This window comes from Bactrocera oleae, chromosome X (assembly GCF_042242935.1).
Source record: "Bactrocera oleae isolate idBacOlea1 chromosome X, idBacOlea1, whole genome shotgun sequence".
NCBI lineage: Eukaryota > Metazoa > Arthropoda > Insecta > Diptera > Tephritidae > Bactrocera > Bactrocera oleae.
Genome location: NC_091541.1, coordinates 27953474 through 27969627, shown reverse-complemented (window position 1 = coordinate 27969627; position 16154 = coordinate 27953474). Strand labels below are relative to the sequence as shown.

Here is a 16154-nt window from a genome sequence, read left to right as displayed (position 1 = left end):
TTCCATGCAGGCAATTTATTCCGATCGTTCAGTTAATATGGCAGCTATATGTTATAGTCATCTGATCTGTACAATTTCTTCTGAGTATTGCCTTAAATAATAATCTATGCCAAATTTCGTGAAGATACCTCGTTAACTTAAAGAGTTTTCCATACAAGCACTTGTTTCCGATCGTTCAGTTTGTATGGCAGCTATATGCTACAGTCATCCGATCTGTATAATTTATTTGGAAATTACATTGTTACCTTAGAAAATAACTCGTGCCAAATTTCGTGAAGATATTACATCAAATAAAAAAGTTTCCCATACACAGACTTGCTTTCGATTGTTCAGTTTGTATGGCAGCTATATGCCGTTCCGACAAATGAGCATGTATTCAGACGGACAGACGGACAGACGGACATGGCTTAATCAACTCAGCTCATCATGCTGATCATTTATGTGTATATTTTATAGAGTCTCACACGTTTCCTTCTTGGTGTTACAAACTTCGTGGCAAACTTAATATACGCTGTTCAGAGTATAAATTGCGACATGGCAGGTTGAAGTCGGGACTGCGTCCAATTAGTCAGATTTCTAGGTTTTGTTTTGTACACATCTTTCTTGACATAACCTTATACAAAAAAGTCTGGTACAGTCAGGTCTGCTGACCATGGGAGCCAGCGGAAAGTGGAGTTTCTTGATATACATTTGTTTTCAAAATCATTGGTTCGAGCAACGATATAATACAAATAAATACTGTGCGTGCTGCTATTGATTAATGGACAAATGGTTTGAGGGCTTGTGTGAAAGCCAAAGGTGACCATTTCGAATAAAATTTTGAACATCGCTCATTAAATATATGCATTATTAAATAGAATTAACTTTATTAAAAATGAACTATAGATTTTTATAACGGCGGGAACTTTCAATAGAATTTATGGCAGGACTAAGTACATAGGAGTTTGTCAATAAATAAATCGAAGAAATACTTGTGGGGTCCAGAAATTTATTCTGTATGAGTTGTCGTGAGGAGTTGTATATACATGAGAACTTGGTGTGGGTATGTAAGAAACCAACAACTTGAATACTAGCCAAATGCGATTTAACAAATTTCTTCTCGTTATATTTGAGCAAGGTTTTCTTCAGAAAAAGTTATATGTATGTGAAATTTAGCAAGTAAGGAAGGGCTAAGTTCGGATGTAACCAAACATTTTATACTCTCGCAAAGTCAAATGGTATACTCGTTTCAGATTTCTTTGTGGATCTTGCCGCCTTGTTCTATGTTGACCGATATTTTCGATAAAAAGTCAACTATAGGCACTGGGGTCCACATATTCAGTACCTAGGGGCTTGAAGAGTTTTGGTTCAATTTAGAAAATTTTTGGTCACAAGGTGGCATACTTTAAACGTATTATTCACGCAAAGTTTTACGCCGATATAATCACTGTTTCTTGATTTGCATACTGGAAAGTGAAAAAATCGGATGGAATTTAAAATGATGTTATATGGGAAATAGGCGTGGTTATAATCCGATTTCGCCCCATTTTCGTACTATAACATAGAAATATGAGAATATTATTATGTACCAAATTTGGTTGAAATCGGTTAAGCAGATACCAAGATATGGGTTTTCACCTAAAAGTGGGCGGTGCCAAAGCCCACTATCTAATTTTGAACGTGGTTCCTATAAAATCATATTATACCATCCCAGAGATAAAATTTAATGTCCCTAGCTAGTTTAGTGCGTGATTTATCGCGCTTTTTGTAGTTTCTAACAGTACCGTTATATAGGGAGGGTCACCCGATTTCACTCATTTTCAGACCGTCGATAGAGATGCTAAAAGCATTTGTTCCTAATGAGTTTTGTTATTAAAGCTTCAGTGGTATAGGAGATATGCATATTAAACTTATTAGGGGCGGGACCACGCCCACTTTAAAAATAAAATTTTAACTGCAGATTAGGGAGAAGCCCTAATGTAATCCTGTATTCCAAATAGGAGTCTTGTATCTTGTTGTGGAGCTTAGTTATGGCAATTTATTTGTTTTTGGTTAATGGCGTTTTGTGGGCGTGGCTGTGGTCCTATTACGCCTATCTGCAATACCAACCGTCTTACGGTACCAGGAAACATGTACCACAATTTTTACTCAAGTCACAGCTTGCACAGACGGGCGGACAGACGGACGGACTGACAGTCACCCGGATTTCAACTCGTCTCTTCATCCTGATCATTAGTATATAACCCTATATCTAACTCGATTAGTTTTAGGTGATACAAACAACCGTTAGGTGAACAAAACTATTATACTCTTTAGCAACAAGTTGCGAGAGTATAAAAATTAAATATTTCATTGAATGCAATACAAGAAAAGTCGTATTACGATTTATAGCTAATTTGTTGTTTGTACGCGTAGCCGCTCTTCAAGTTTTGTCGACGAAAAAATTCAATGTGTAAACATATTGGTGAAACTAGTTTACTCTTGATATGTTAGTTTTCGTTTATTTATTTTTTAAACCATAATATGTCAATTAAAAATTATGTGCTTTAGTGATACAAAAGTATTTTATACGAGCATTGCATATATATGAACGATCTCATATTGCTTCAAATGAAACTGGCATAACAGCGATATTGATGCGGATATATATATATAAATTCGAAACTATACTACAATGTCCACTTTGGTTTTTTCATATAATTTTTTTATCGTTTTGTTTTCTATCACTTTCGATGCGGTGCTTGCTTTTCTTCACATCGCCATGGATGATAGAATTTACTTTTCTAACGGTGTTTGATATCTCTTTCGATTTATTGTACACATGTGCCTCTTTAATTATTGCTACATCGTTTAACACATTCTCACAGGTTCCATATTTAGTGGAAAGGGACTGAGCCTCATCTGTTCTGATTTCGTGCGGAATAAGATAAGTTTGATCTCGCAGTTGACCGACTTTCAGCGGATTGCGATAACGTTTATCGATGTTATTTAGTAAGTATTTTTCGCTGCGGGTCATAAAAGGAGTCGCCATTGGTAGAGTGCTGTTATTATCACAATTGCTAACATCTAACTGTTGCGCCATATATGACAAATGATGGTGATTGTGTAAATAGTTGTGTTGTCGACGATATAAATGACTGTGATGCTGTTGAGCAATATAACCTTTATGTGGATAAGCGTGATATGTCGTCTGCTGATGTTCGTGCAATCTGTATAAAATATTTAGATTAAACAATATAACACAAATGACATATGTAGGTACTCATATATTGGCATATGCATATGTATGTACTTATGCTAGGCAGAAATACTGCCTATTTTATTTAAAGTAGATCTCACCGAATATCAGGATGATTTGGAGAATTCATTTGCAGTTTATGCGGCAGGTGGGTTAAATGCAATTCAGCCGCTGTTGCAAAATGTCGATAGCTTTCATGCATTTGCTTTGTTAGTGTTGGGTCAATGCCTATTGTTGTGGAATCTTCAGATATGGATGTCCACATGTTCTGCAAAATAGTTCAGATATTTGAACTTAACTGCTATTAAAGTAACTACTACAAATGCTTGTATGGGCGTGGACATATGTTGGTACAGGTATATACATACACCGCTATTTTAAGATGTTCTCCGTTTTTTAATTAATAAATCTATATGAATAAAACAAATAATTTTCTCACCACACATATTTAAAGCAAAGAGTACAAGAAATACATTTTGAAAAAATCTGTTGAAAGAAAATGAAATTTAAATTGAAAAAACTAAAACAAAATCTGATGGTTTTAATTTAAAGAAGTAAGGTTTTACTAAAGTGTCATTTTTGTAATAGTTAATTGTAATTTATCATTCATCAAAAAATCATTCTAAAATCATAGCCTGAAATTATAGATGATGCTGAATATCTCAAACATTTCCACATAATGAGGCTATAAATAGATTCTACACTTGACACCTGAATGATATTCATCGAACAAGAGAGTAGCGATTATGGGGTCATCATAAGATTTTCATATCTACCTATAATGGCATTGTAAATATTTTCAGTATTCTTCTACTCCATTTTTGTTCGTTACTATTAAAATAATAAAGTTTTATTTTATTTAGCAATATGATTTTCCCCATAGAAGTGTTTTTTTTCTCATCAAACATTTAGTATACAATTTTTATTTGGATGATGCTGGTTTTTAAATAAATTAAATTATCAATAACATCATCCAGGATAAGTTTTTGGGTGAAGCATATGTACATTAAACATGTAAAACTTAACTTTAAAAATATAAAAAAGATATCAATGTTTTCTAAAGAAAATCAAACAACATAAGAACACGAAAATAAAATTCCAAAAGACCAAAAATTGTCGTTGTTGAATAGTTTTAGTCAAACGGATTTAAAAATTCATATTAAGATTTAATAGTAAGAAATCCATTATTTTTCATCTGGGTATCGCTGCTTAATCGCAACAAAATCGAACCAGTTTTGGGTGGATGATTACTGGTGATGAAAATTGGGTAATTTAAGGCAATGTCAAATGAAAATAGTCTTGGTCGAATCGCGGTGAGCCAACGTAAACGGTGGTCAGCCAGCCAGAATTTGCTATGTGTTTGGTGGGATTAGCAGGGAATCATCTATGTACTATTTGCTGCTGTCAACACTTGCACCGGCAAGAAGCAGCCAACTTTAGTCAATAGGTGGGGAATTCTGTTCCATTAAGACAACGTCAGACCACACTCATCGATAGTGACTCGCCCTAGTTAGCTTAGTTGGAAGTTTCTTATGTATCCACCTTGTAGTCTGCACCTGCCATCAAGTGATTACCGCCTGTTTCTCTCTAAGGCGTATGCTTATGGTTGACACTTAGCCTCAAGATAAGCTTGGAATAATCGACTCTCCTAGTGTTTTACCAATAGGGACGAGAGGAGTTTCATGAAAGTGGGATTATGAAATTACCTTCAAAATGGCAACAAATTTAAATAAATCGAATAATTCTCACTATGCTAATTAAAACCTTCAATTTAATTCAAAAATAATGAATTTCCAGACCTATAAATACATTTGTGGATTGTGTACGCATACTTTTTTAAAGGATATACATGTGTATATCTATATATGTTTTAAGTAATTACATACCTGTAAATTAGTCAAATAATCTTGTTTGCCATAAGATGGTGAAGTCGGCAGAGAATCGTGGATTGTGTTCCTGTATGCATATTTGTTTGAAACAATGTCAGTTAGCTTTATTAATTGACATTTCGGTTTCAAAATGCCGTTAATGTGTTATTATTTAATGTAAAGTTTTTAAAGCATGTTGCTGTAACATTTACAAAAAAAAATATTTTTGTTAAAAAATTTGATAGAAGGAAAAAATCACTAATTAGGAAGAAAGAGTACAAGCCATAAAGTATACAAAAAAAACGAACATTTATTATAAAAGCGAAAATAAATAATTTGACATCATTTTGTTTTACTAAGTTTATATAGGGAACCAATTCAAATGGTTTGAAAATAGCATACAATTTACTATTTAAGAATAAAAATAAATAAAAACATGTCCTTATGAATTGAGTAAATAAAATATACCTACCGTATTATAATAAAAAATTATTGATTTACTTGTTTTAATAGAATCTATATGGTACATTAATGTTTATATCTTATTAACTTTGCAGAAAACTCCTTAATTTAGTTAATTAGTAACTTGTTTGCAAAATAATGTATGAAAGATCTGTTGCATTTCATTTTCCTAAACCATAGTATCTTAGAAATACTATCTGAAAAGTTTAACTAAATCCGCCAAATACTTTTCGAGTTGTTCGATAATACACAAAGGGATCTCGGGCGCTCTGGAACGTTCGAGAGCAGATAGCTAGCAGTAGCAGCACGCGACCGGCGAAGCCAAGCGTATAACTTCAAATGAGTTTTTCTCAAAACTATGTTTTTTTGAACTGGTGACCATTGTAGCTCGATACGTTTCAATAAAAATTTATACAGATTTTTTAAAACATGAAAAACTAGTGCCGGATTGAAGGATTTTTTTTTTTTAATTTTATAATGACTGTTGGTTTTTTCCAAGAAAAATATTAACAAATAAAAACGCTTCGATCAAGCTTTAGAATATCTTTTAATATATTTTTTTTTTCGATTGACTTGAGATGAATCTCTAGGGCTTAGTTGTGGTCACTACAAGAAGCTTGGGTTGGAACAGGATCAACACAAACAACCATTACTTTTAAAATTATTATTTTTCTTTTCAAATTTTTGTCAAGTCAAGTCGAAACTTTATTTAATGATGCTATGTATGGCTTTACTTTTATAGAATAAAACGGTATGCTGCCAAAAAAATTATTTAAAATTGGGTTCTTTTATATCTCTGAGTACACTTAACCCCTTAGGGCTACGTATAACCGACCCTTTAGGAAAAGATTCACAGATACAAAGGTTCCTTACAATAACTTGATTCCGATCTAATTTCGTGAAGATGCCTCGTCAAATAAAAAAGTTTTCCATGCAGGCACTTGTTTCCGATCGTTCAGTTTGTATGGCAGCTATATGCTAAAGTCATCCGATCTGTACAATTTATTCGGAAATTACATTGTTACCTTAGAAAATAACTCGTGCCAAATTTCGTGAAGATATTACATCAAATAAAAAAGTTTCCCATACACAGACTTGCTTCCGATTGTTCAGTTTGTATGGCAGCTATATGCCGTTCCGACATATGAGCAGCTTATTAGTGAGAAAAGTACAGGTGCAAAATTTCAGATCGATAGCTTAAAAACTGAGGGACTGGTCTGCATATATTCGGACGGACAGACGGACATGGCTTAATCAACTCAGCTCATCATGCTGATCATTTATGTGTATATTTTATAGGGTCTCACACGTTTCCTTCTTGGTGTTACAAACTTCGTGGCAAACTTAATATACGCTGTTCAGGGTATAAATTGCGACCTGGCAGGTTGAAGTCGAGACTGCGTCCAATTGTACACATCTTGTTTGACATAACCCCATACAAAAAAGTCTGGTACAGTCAGGTCTGCTGACCATGGGAGCCAGTGGAAAGTGGAGTTTCTTGATATAAATTTGTTTTCAGATTTTCGTTGGAGCTCCGCAATAATATGTTTGCGCTGTTAAAAAAAACTCTTTCAACATCTTTAAATAACGTCCTATTGAAAGTACCTATTACAACGTTTTCTTCAAAGAAGTATGGCCCGACAATACACTTTGATGAAACTGCGTCTCGTGTATTATTTCTGGTTTTGATTCACTCCATAATCTGTTCAAGGTCATAATGGGACTCATACGGTGCGAGTCGAGACTCTTTGCCTGAATTGACGATGCAACAGCCGCGATTGGTGGTACGGTCTTCATTCGGCAAACATGTTTACCAACCTCATAATGGTTCATCTACTCGGGGGAGTGCCGCCAAAATCCGAATTCCCTTTGGATGGAAATGACGGACTGCAAAGCATGGTACCGTTCAACTATTCAAACCCTCTTTTCGGTATCCCAAGCATTCATTTAGAAAAAACCTTAGGTAACAATCTGCCAAATAAAACAAAAAGTAATTCGATTCCTCACACACAAAAATGTTATTATGGTTTGTTTCTGTAGCTCCTACCCTGTACTTATGTACATACTCATTGCGTTTAGGATGGAAACAGAATGGAGGTTAAATTAACCCATGTTTAGGTTTAGTGTGAGATATGTATCTGACATAAATTATAAGTTGTACTAAAAAAGATAAACGCTAATAATCACATCCATTTTGCATACATGGTATTTTCAATCTTAATCATCGGAGGAACAAGATTTTGAAATAATTTTAATTTTAATGACTTTTTCAATACTTCCTGCCAAAGAAAAGGGTTTTTCTCAAGTTATTCGAATGTTCGTTTTTCAAAACTTTTCGATTAGAACTTACTATAGATATGTGATGAGAATGTTGTGGATGAAGGTAAAGTTAGTTCCCTGAAGAGTAAAATTCGTATGCTATTTTTATAAGAGAAGAAGAGTAGCTGAGTAGATAGCTCACTTCTAAGTTCCAAATAATTGAAGATTGGAGGTTTTATACTGCGCTGCTACATCTTAATCTTGGTAGTCTACAGATTTCAAAAGAATCGTTTTTTCAATTAGATACATAAATAAATGTTTGAATGAGATGTTTCGAATTTCTTATTAACTGTCAAGTCTTGCTATCTATATATACAATATATACTTGTATTCCGCCATAATCTGAAAAAATATGTTTGACTGTAAGCCTATGTATGCAAAACAAATTTGTTCCATCTAACATCAACAAGAAAGCTAATTTAATAGAGATGTGATGAGAGCATGAAACACTACGTCATAATTGATTTATTCTTCAAAAAAATTGAAGTAGTAAGTGAGAAGATAAGATTAATAAAGTTTATAAAGTATTAGAAACATTCATGCAGAAAAGAGGCCTCCACCACCCCTGGGCCCGGGCTCAGATTATAGGGAGAGGGGTATTTGATGAGTCGGATTTATTAGGCAGGACATATATTTAGTATGGCGGGATACCCAGAACTGACGATAAGTAGGAGTTTAACCTGAAGTTGCGGAAGGGTAACTCCAGATTATCGGAGCAAATCGAGCTCTTCGTCTGCTATGGGTGATGGTTCGACTTCAACTATCACTCATGCCAGCAGAAACTGCTTGAAAAAGAGTGCATTGTGTTCCTTAACCGGAAGCATGAAGCCTCACTATATAGGTGTTCGACAGGAGCATCAAGAGGCATCCTGCAATAGTCCGGAGTGCAGTGGTCGCTATGGATTTAGTGAGGGACCGTGTCAGGCTATTTTCGAACTCATGCCATCGATTCTATGGCCTGACGTCAATATCATACAATTAACTGCAGATGATTTGACGGAAATTCCCATATTTTGGTGGAGGGAGTCATGAAATATAGAAGTAACAGGGAGAGGACACCACCCTCTGTAACACCCTGTTTAATTTTTTAATTTTGACCTCGAAACAATACGAATGATTGCCGACCACTCAGATAGTTTCTTGACAACTTGACAACCTTTGTAGTACTAAATGCTTGCCTTCAAAGTGAAAATTTTGTAGGAAGTGGTTGAAAATCTTCGATTAGCTTGAAGAAAAGGAAGAGTGTGCATGTAGTTTTGAATTACATTTTACACTTGGAGTCTAATATAATGTATGAACTGGCACGGTTACATAAGTTTTTTAACGGTACTTTACTTTTTACTTTTCTCACTAAGACCTAAGGGTAGTTTAAATTATTCAGGGTATAGTACCCTGGTATTTATTAATTCAATTTAAAGTTATTAAATTTTTTCACTTGTCCGACCTGGTTTGTTTAATGATCTTGCATTAACGTTCCCCGAAACGACTGATTTAGGGGTATGGTTTTGTTATCACTATTAGAAAAAATATTTTGTTTTAATTAATGGACCTAAGCACTGCACAATTAAGTGAAAACTCAACAGATCTTAACACGACACGACAAACTATTACCAGAAAAAGATTATCTTTGAGTTTCATTAACATACCTAACATATTGATCGATTAATTAGGTATATGTGGGCTAGGGCACATTATTATCAGGAAAAAATTCTCATTATTATCAATGATATATCTTACTTATTTAAATATATTTTCGGTGAAAAGTCAGCCATAGGCATTGAGGTCCACGTATGCATATGAGGGCTTGAAGATTTATGGTCCGACTTCGACTTTATTTCATATATGAGATAGTATGCCTCGGACGCACTATTTTATGTTCCCATATCTTGATTGGTGTTTGATTTCTATGCTGTAAAGTGAAAGATTTTGCTGAAATTTAAAGTTGTATAAAATGGGCAGTAAGCGTGTTCATCATCCGATTTTGTACTGTATAAAAGAAGGATATGCTAAAGGACTTGCCCTCAAAGATGTAGGTGATGTGATGATATGTAGGTACATTTAATTTATTAGAAGGCAGGACCCCCCCACTTTGAAAAAATGTAAGCCACATATTCCATTTCTACTTCGACCCCCTGCACCAAGTTACAGTTTTGTATCTTGATTTGTGACTTATTTTTAACACTTCATAGGTTTTCGATTAACGGCATTGGTGTGGTAAAAGTCCTATTTGGTTCATCGGCAATATCATCCTCCCAAGTGTATCAAGGAATAGGTGTATCAAGTTTCATTAAGATATCTCAATTTTTACTTAAAATTTCCATAGCATGGACAGACGGATGGTCTGATAGTCATCCGGATCATATTTTCATCCTGATCATTTTTATATACCTACATACATACATACATATGTATGTAGGTATACCCTACTCCATATCTATATCGATTATTTTTGGGTGTTAGAGACAATCGTTAAGGGAACAAACGGATATAATCTCTGGCAACATGTTGTCTGTATACATAATAAAAAGATAAACCACGGGCATCAAGCTGCAGAGACTTATGAAAGATAATAAAGATATTTTTTGAGGAAGACGGAGTAACCGCGGAAACTTTGATTCAAACAAATTTAATCAAATAAATCAGTCTACCCTAACCAAATGGTTTCAAGTAGTAAGAATGACTCCTCAAATTAGATATTTAAAAAATATATAATTGCAGAAGTATAGTAAGTAGTAAAATCAAGTAATAGTACTGGATTGTTGTCCGTTGAACTGATAAGCCATTTTCTTTATGCGATTGAAAAGTTGCCTTTTATTTGAAAACTGCTGTTTATGTGTAGTTGTAGGGAACATAGTGACCACACTTAAGTCTTCGACCCTGCGATATTACCGATCCTCGCACAGCTCACAATCTCTTTCAATAATTATACCCTGAACAGGGTATATTAAATTTACCACAAATTTTGCAACACACCGAAGGAAACGTAGGAGACCCATTTTACATTGAAAATTTACATTGAAGATTTGTTTTCGTGTGAAACTTTCTTTGTGTTCTTTGAGGCAAAATATTGGACACGTATATTCATTATAAAAATAACTAGTCATCCTATTTCGTTCGATATTTTCTCAGCTTTCCAATGAGATATAACATTCATACGCTTTTTTCGACTTTTTTTTATAAACAAAAAGTACATTTTTATTAACAAATAATTTTTTATTTAAATTTACTTTATATAAATTTCGATGTGGACCGTACAAAATTGTAATTTTGGCAAATTTTACTAACTACGTCTTTCGCGTTTGCGTTTTTTACGGTCCATCCCCAAATTTATACAGTCGAGAATGAAGAGCTTAATGTACATTTTTTCATTAAAAAAAACTGATTACAAATATTTCCAGATTGAAAATAAAAATTTGTTTATAAAAGCGTACCTTTTGTTTATAAAAAAAAGTCGAAAAAATATATGTCTCATTGGAAAGCTAAGAAAAAATCGTAAAAAATAGGCTGGTTAGTTATTTATATAATAAAATACTTTTCTTCGTATTTGCAAATGTTTAAAGTTACTTTTTTTAAAAGCTGAAATTTGGAAAATTCATTGCTCCAAAATTTTTTATATTGAGTCGAAGTAAAAAAATACGTTTGGAATGTAAATTTTCGATGGAATAATATACATATACATACATATATAAGTGATCAGCGCAACGAGTCGATTTAGCCGTCCGTCCATCTATATAGTCCCTCAAGTTTTTAAATATCGGTCTGAAATTTTTTCACATGTCCTTTTCTTTTCAAGAAATTGCACATTTGTTGGAACCGCCGGCATTGGACCACTATAGCATATGGCTGCCATACGAACTGAACGATCAAAATTAAGTTTTTGTATGAGAAACCTATTATTTGAAATGATATCTTCACGAAATTTGGCAAGGATTTCTGTCTAAAGCAAGGACAATGTCTGAATAAATTGTACAAATCGGACTACTATAACATATAGCTGACATACAAACTGACCGATCAGAATCAAGCTCTTGTATTGAATTTTTGTATTTGTGAAGGGTGTTATAGCTTCGGTGCAAACGAAGTTAACTTTTTATTTTGATTTTGGGTATACTTTGTTCATTAAGCTATGCTTAACAATACTAACATTTATAGATGTGTACATGCATGATACTTACCGTTTAATGTAAACCTTACACACGTACACACATATGTACATACATTTATGCAAATATATGTATATACTTATTCTCGTAAGTATGTATGTGTACATGTATGTACAAGGCTTATTAAAACTGGATATAATAGATAGTATACACTATAGAACATTAAAAGTTTTGGTTTTTGTTGTTTTGCTTGATAAATGTTCTTACTGCGGTTGATAGTTGCAAGAGAAAATTCCGTCGGTACCGTTATCACCAACACCTACGGCAACATCATTTAAATCATTTACAGCATCAACAGTAACGACGCCGACATCACCATAGATACTGGCACCGATACGATTGCTTCCAATTATGCCATCGCCACTATTGTTCACCGCAATTATGGCATCAATATCGACAGCGGCGACGCCATCACTGACGATGTTGATACCATTAGCACTAGCGACTTTGTTGCCAGTCGTTGCAAGCATACTTAAATTTTTACATGTGTTAATCCCATTTAAAGTATTGTTGATACACAGTAGATTACTATCATTGGACAAATTATAATTTTTTTGAGTATCTAATTTCGCTATTTTATTATTGCTACAAATATCGCTCATATGCCTTTGGCTACCTTCGCAGATATCAATGCCGTCATAATCGCCATTATTAAAATCCTTATCCATATTACTGTGGTTGCAGTTTTTGTTGCTGCTGTTATTATTGTTTCTACTCTTAATTTTAATACTGCTGTTACTGTTGGTATTAGAGTAATCGCTGCCTTGTTTGGCATCAACTGCAGTTGTCCGTATTGGAGTAGCTGCATCCGTTGCAGCATGGTAAACTTGGGCACTACGACCGATACTGTCACAATCCATATTGGTGCGGTGGCCAGCCGCCTGGCTACGATCGAGATTGTGCATGTTGCGCTGTTTCTGCTTTTGTTGTCTATTTAACAGTAGTTGTGGACCGCTGGTGCCACCTGCTTCGCGGCTAGTGTTGTTGCCATTGTGGGTAGTGGCATTAACGGACGCCTGTGAATTGGACTTAGGCGATGACGACGGCTCATATTTGCGCGGACGGCCACGCGATAAATGGCGTCGTTTCACGAATTCACTGTCGTCTACCATCCAAAAGGAGCCAAAGTCATCTTCATAGCGTACAAAGCATTTATGCAGCGACAGATTTGTGCGTATGGCATTCTGGAATATATTCATTAATTGAATATAATAAAACGCGTTTATATTCATATATGTCATGTTTGATTTTTTTTAATTGTATTACAGATATTTCGAAATTTTTTTAGTCAAAGTTAAATTTTGCAATAACAAATTATTGGTGATGCCGCGGACGTTATGTGTTTTATTAGTGACCATTGTTAAGTTGATTTTTGTTGCAAATAATTTTAAGATTTGATGATGTAGAAATAAAAAGAAATAAGAAATTTTCACGTTAGCCACAATGTTAAGTGGATACTCGTAAAGATAACAGTTTAATTAAATACCAAATATTTTGAAATATTATAATTCGTCATGTGTATGTATTTAATACATATTTATACCATTAAATATTAAGAAAAAAGTATTATTTTGACTAAGGAAATAAAAACAATATGCAATATTTGAAAAGTGTATATAGTTAGAATTTTATGCACACATATGTATTTAAACATGCAGTTAAGTAAATACTGTCCTTTGATATTTATAAAAAAACTGTTTTTAATAAAATGGAAGTTGTCATTTTATTTGATCCGGTAAGAAAATAAGTAACTATATGCGAAAGAGCAGAAAAAAGTTAAAGCATATTTTTAACAAATTTATAATAGGATAATATTAGTAATAACATATAAAATATATTTATATTATTACATACTCTTTATTTGTAAATAGAGTAAAGTTTGGCAAAACGACATAAGTGTAGTTAACACATTTCGTTTCGTTTCGTGAACATATAAAGTTAAAATGTTAGTACTACATATGAAAATAAATAAATCACCACATACACAAATAAAATGATAAAAAGAGTAAGGCTTTTGCGGAATAAATATTATATGAAAAAGTTTTCGAAAATATTTATTATGATTATAATGAAATATAAATATTTAAACATATATAAAGCTAATAATATAAAAAAAGCTTTATTATTATAAAATAAATTATTAATAATATCTTTATTCATATACACGCATATACTTGTGAGCATATTTACACTATCAAAAAAACTTGTAGTTTTAGGAAGAAAGTGGCAAAACAATGCCGCAAACAGAATTTTGCTGTGCTAACTGTGTCACTAATTTTTTACAGATTTGGATATATTTTGACATTCAAAATCTATGTTGAATTGTATATATTTATGTAAGAAAGTATTAAGCATATGCGTGTATATGAATATGTGTGTGAATTAGATAATACCCAAAACACATTTATGCATTTCATGAATATAAAAAGTTAATTATAATTGACTGAAATTATGACATAGGTAATTAATAAAAAATTTAGTGAACAAGATCGAGAATATGAGCTCGACTGCATAGAAGAATTGGAAAATTTGTATTGGCATATTAAGAAAGCTGAAATTTTAGATCATAGGATAGGATTTTGGAGCAGGGTTGGTACGACATGGTTGTGTTTTCGCACGTACCCATAGCCAAATGCCAGTGCGTTATTGGCCATTGCAGCAGAAATACCGACACCAGCGCTACTATTGAAATCGTTATTATCACCCACATTGTCATTGCTACTGCCATTACTGGTAACACTGCCACTGCCGCCATTATCACGGCCACTGAAAATGTTCTTGCTACAAGCGTCGTCATTAGCAGCATTGTCAGCAACTGTTGTCGACATTACCGCTGCAGCTGCTGCTGCCGCCACCGCCGCTGCAGCAGTTGTACGTTGTGGTCGTCGTTTGTAGAACTCAATCTCATCTACTGTCCAAACAGCCCCTTTCACGTTTTCAACTCGCATAAAGCATTTATGCAGCGATAAGTTATGCCTCACAGCATTCTATGGGTGGTAGTGGTTATTCCGATATCAAGTTGTGTTTATTCGTGTGGTTTGTATGCGTAATGTATAAGTGTATTGTTATTACAACCGATAAGCTTATACATATGTATGTATTAATGAGCAAATACAAAGTAATAATGTATAGAAGGTAAGCCTAACCAATTAGTATTTATAAAAGCAGCTTTTCTTTGCCAAATATTCAGCGATAAACACTAAAACTACAAAACGACTATATATATATTATGGTGTCCGTTATTTCCCAAGTTGATTGCTTTTCTGCAAACGCCCCCTCAAGTTTCAGTTTTTACCCTAAACCAAAGATCCAATGAAACAAGCTCTTTATTTTCAATTAAACCGTGTCTAATCATATTTCTTTTTCAATGTATATAACATGGAATTTTTCGATATTTTTAATTAAGCAAGTAAATCTATAACGTTATTCTAGTACACAACTTTTTGCGCCACAGAGAAGGTCTAACTGATTTTTTCCATAAAAACATTTATTTAAAAGTTATACACAGTTAAAGTTATACATCAATTGTACTGAGCATTCATATAAGTGATTTATATACAGTTACTGACAATAAAATAGAATATAAATTTTATTCACAGCTATTTGCAAAAAATAAAAATGTTACAGTTCTTAGGAGGAAGCAAATATTTTTTATAGTTAATAAAGCTATTTCATAAAAGCAGACAACTTTTAAAGGAATTGTCAGGAGACAATAAAATATAATGATGGAACCAAAACTCGTAAATAATAGAGTATTATAACTAAAAATGCATATATGTAAGTTAGAATTTTGTTCCAAAACCTTTATTTGCGAGTACGGCAATGCACCTTTTCAGCATAGATTCGGTATTGAATACCCCGCCTCTTGCCCTTTTTCCCATAGTTCCTCCTTATTTAGTGGTTTAGTGGGTCCCAAATTTCCTTTAGAATCTTCCGCAGGCATTCTTCGGACATTGAATCTAAACTTTTCCATCGCTAGCTAGTGTCTATCCATCCATCTATTTGATTCTATTTTATTGTCAGCAACTGTATGTACGTACAATCTGTATGTAATGTATTATGTATGAATACAGTACATTTGATGCATTAATTTAACTGCGTATAACTTTTAAAGAAATGTTTTTA

The 16154-nt window shown here is 33.5% G+C and overlaps 1 protein-coding gene across 1 annotated transcript in view; it reads right to left on the bottom strand.

The window, feature by feature from the left end:
* Window positions 1-2374: 2374 nt before the first annotated feature.
* FoxP (forkhead box P) overlaps window positions 2375-16154 on the bottom strand; it is an 88141-nt gene continuing 74361 nt past the window's right edge. The window contains exons 10-13 of the mRNA XM_070112724.1: window positions 12237-13213; window positions 5104-5173; window positions 3319-3485; window positions 2375-3188 (exon numbers count right to left, since the gene is read on the bottom strand). Coding sequence (XP_069968825.1) covers window positions 2672-3188; window positions 3319-3485; window positions 5104-5173; window positions 12237-13213 — 1731 coding nt within the window. The 3' untranslated portion in view covers window positions 2375-2671. The remainder of the gene's footprint in view (window positions 3189-3318; window positions 3486-5103; window positions 5174-12236; window positions 13214-16154) is intronic.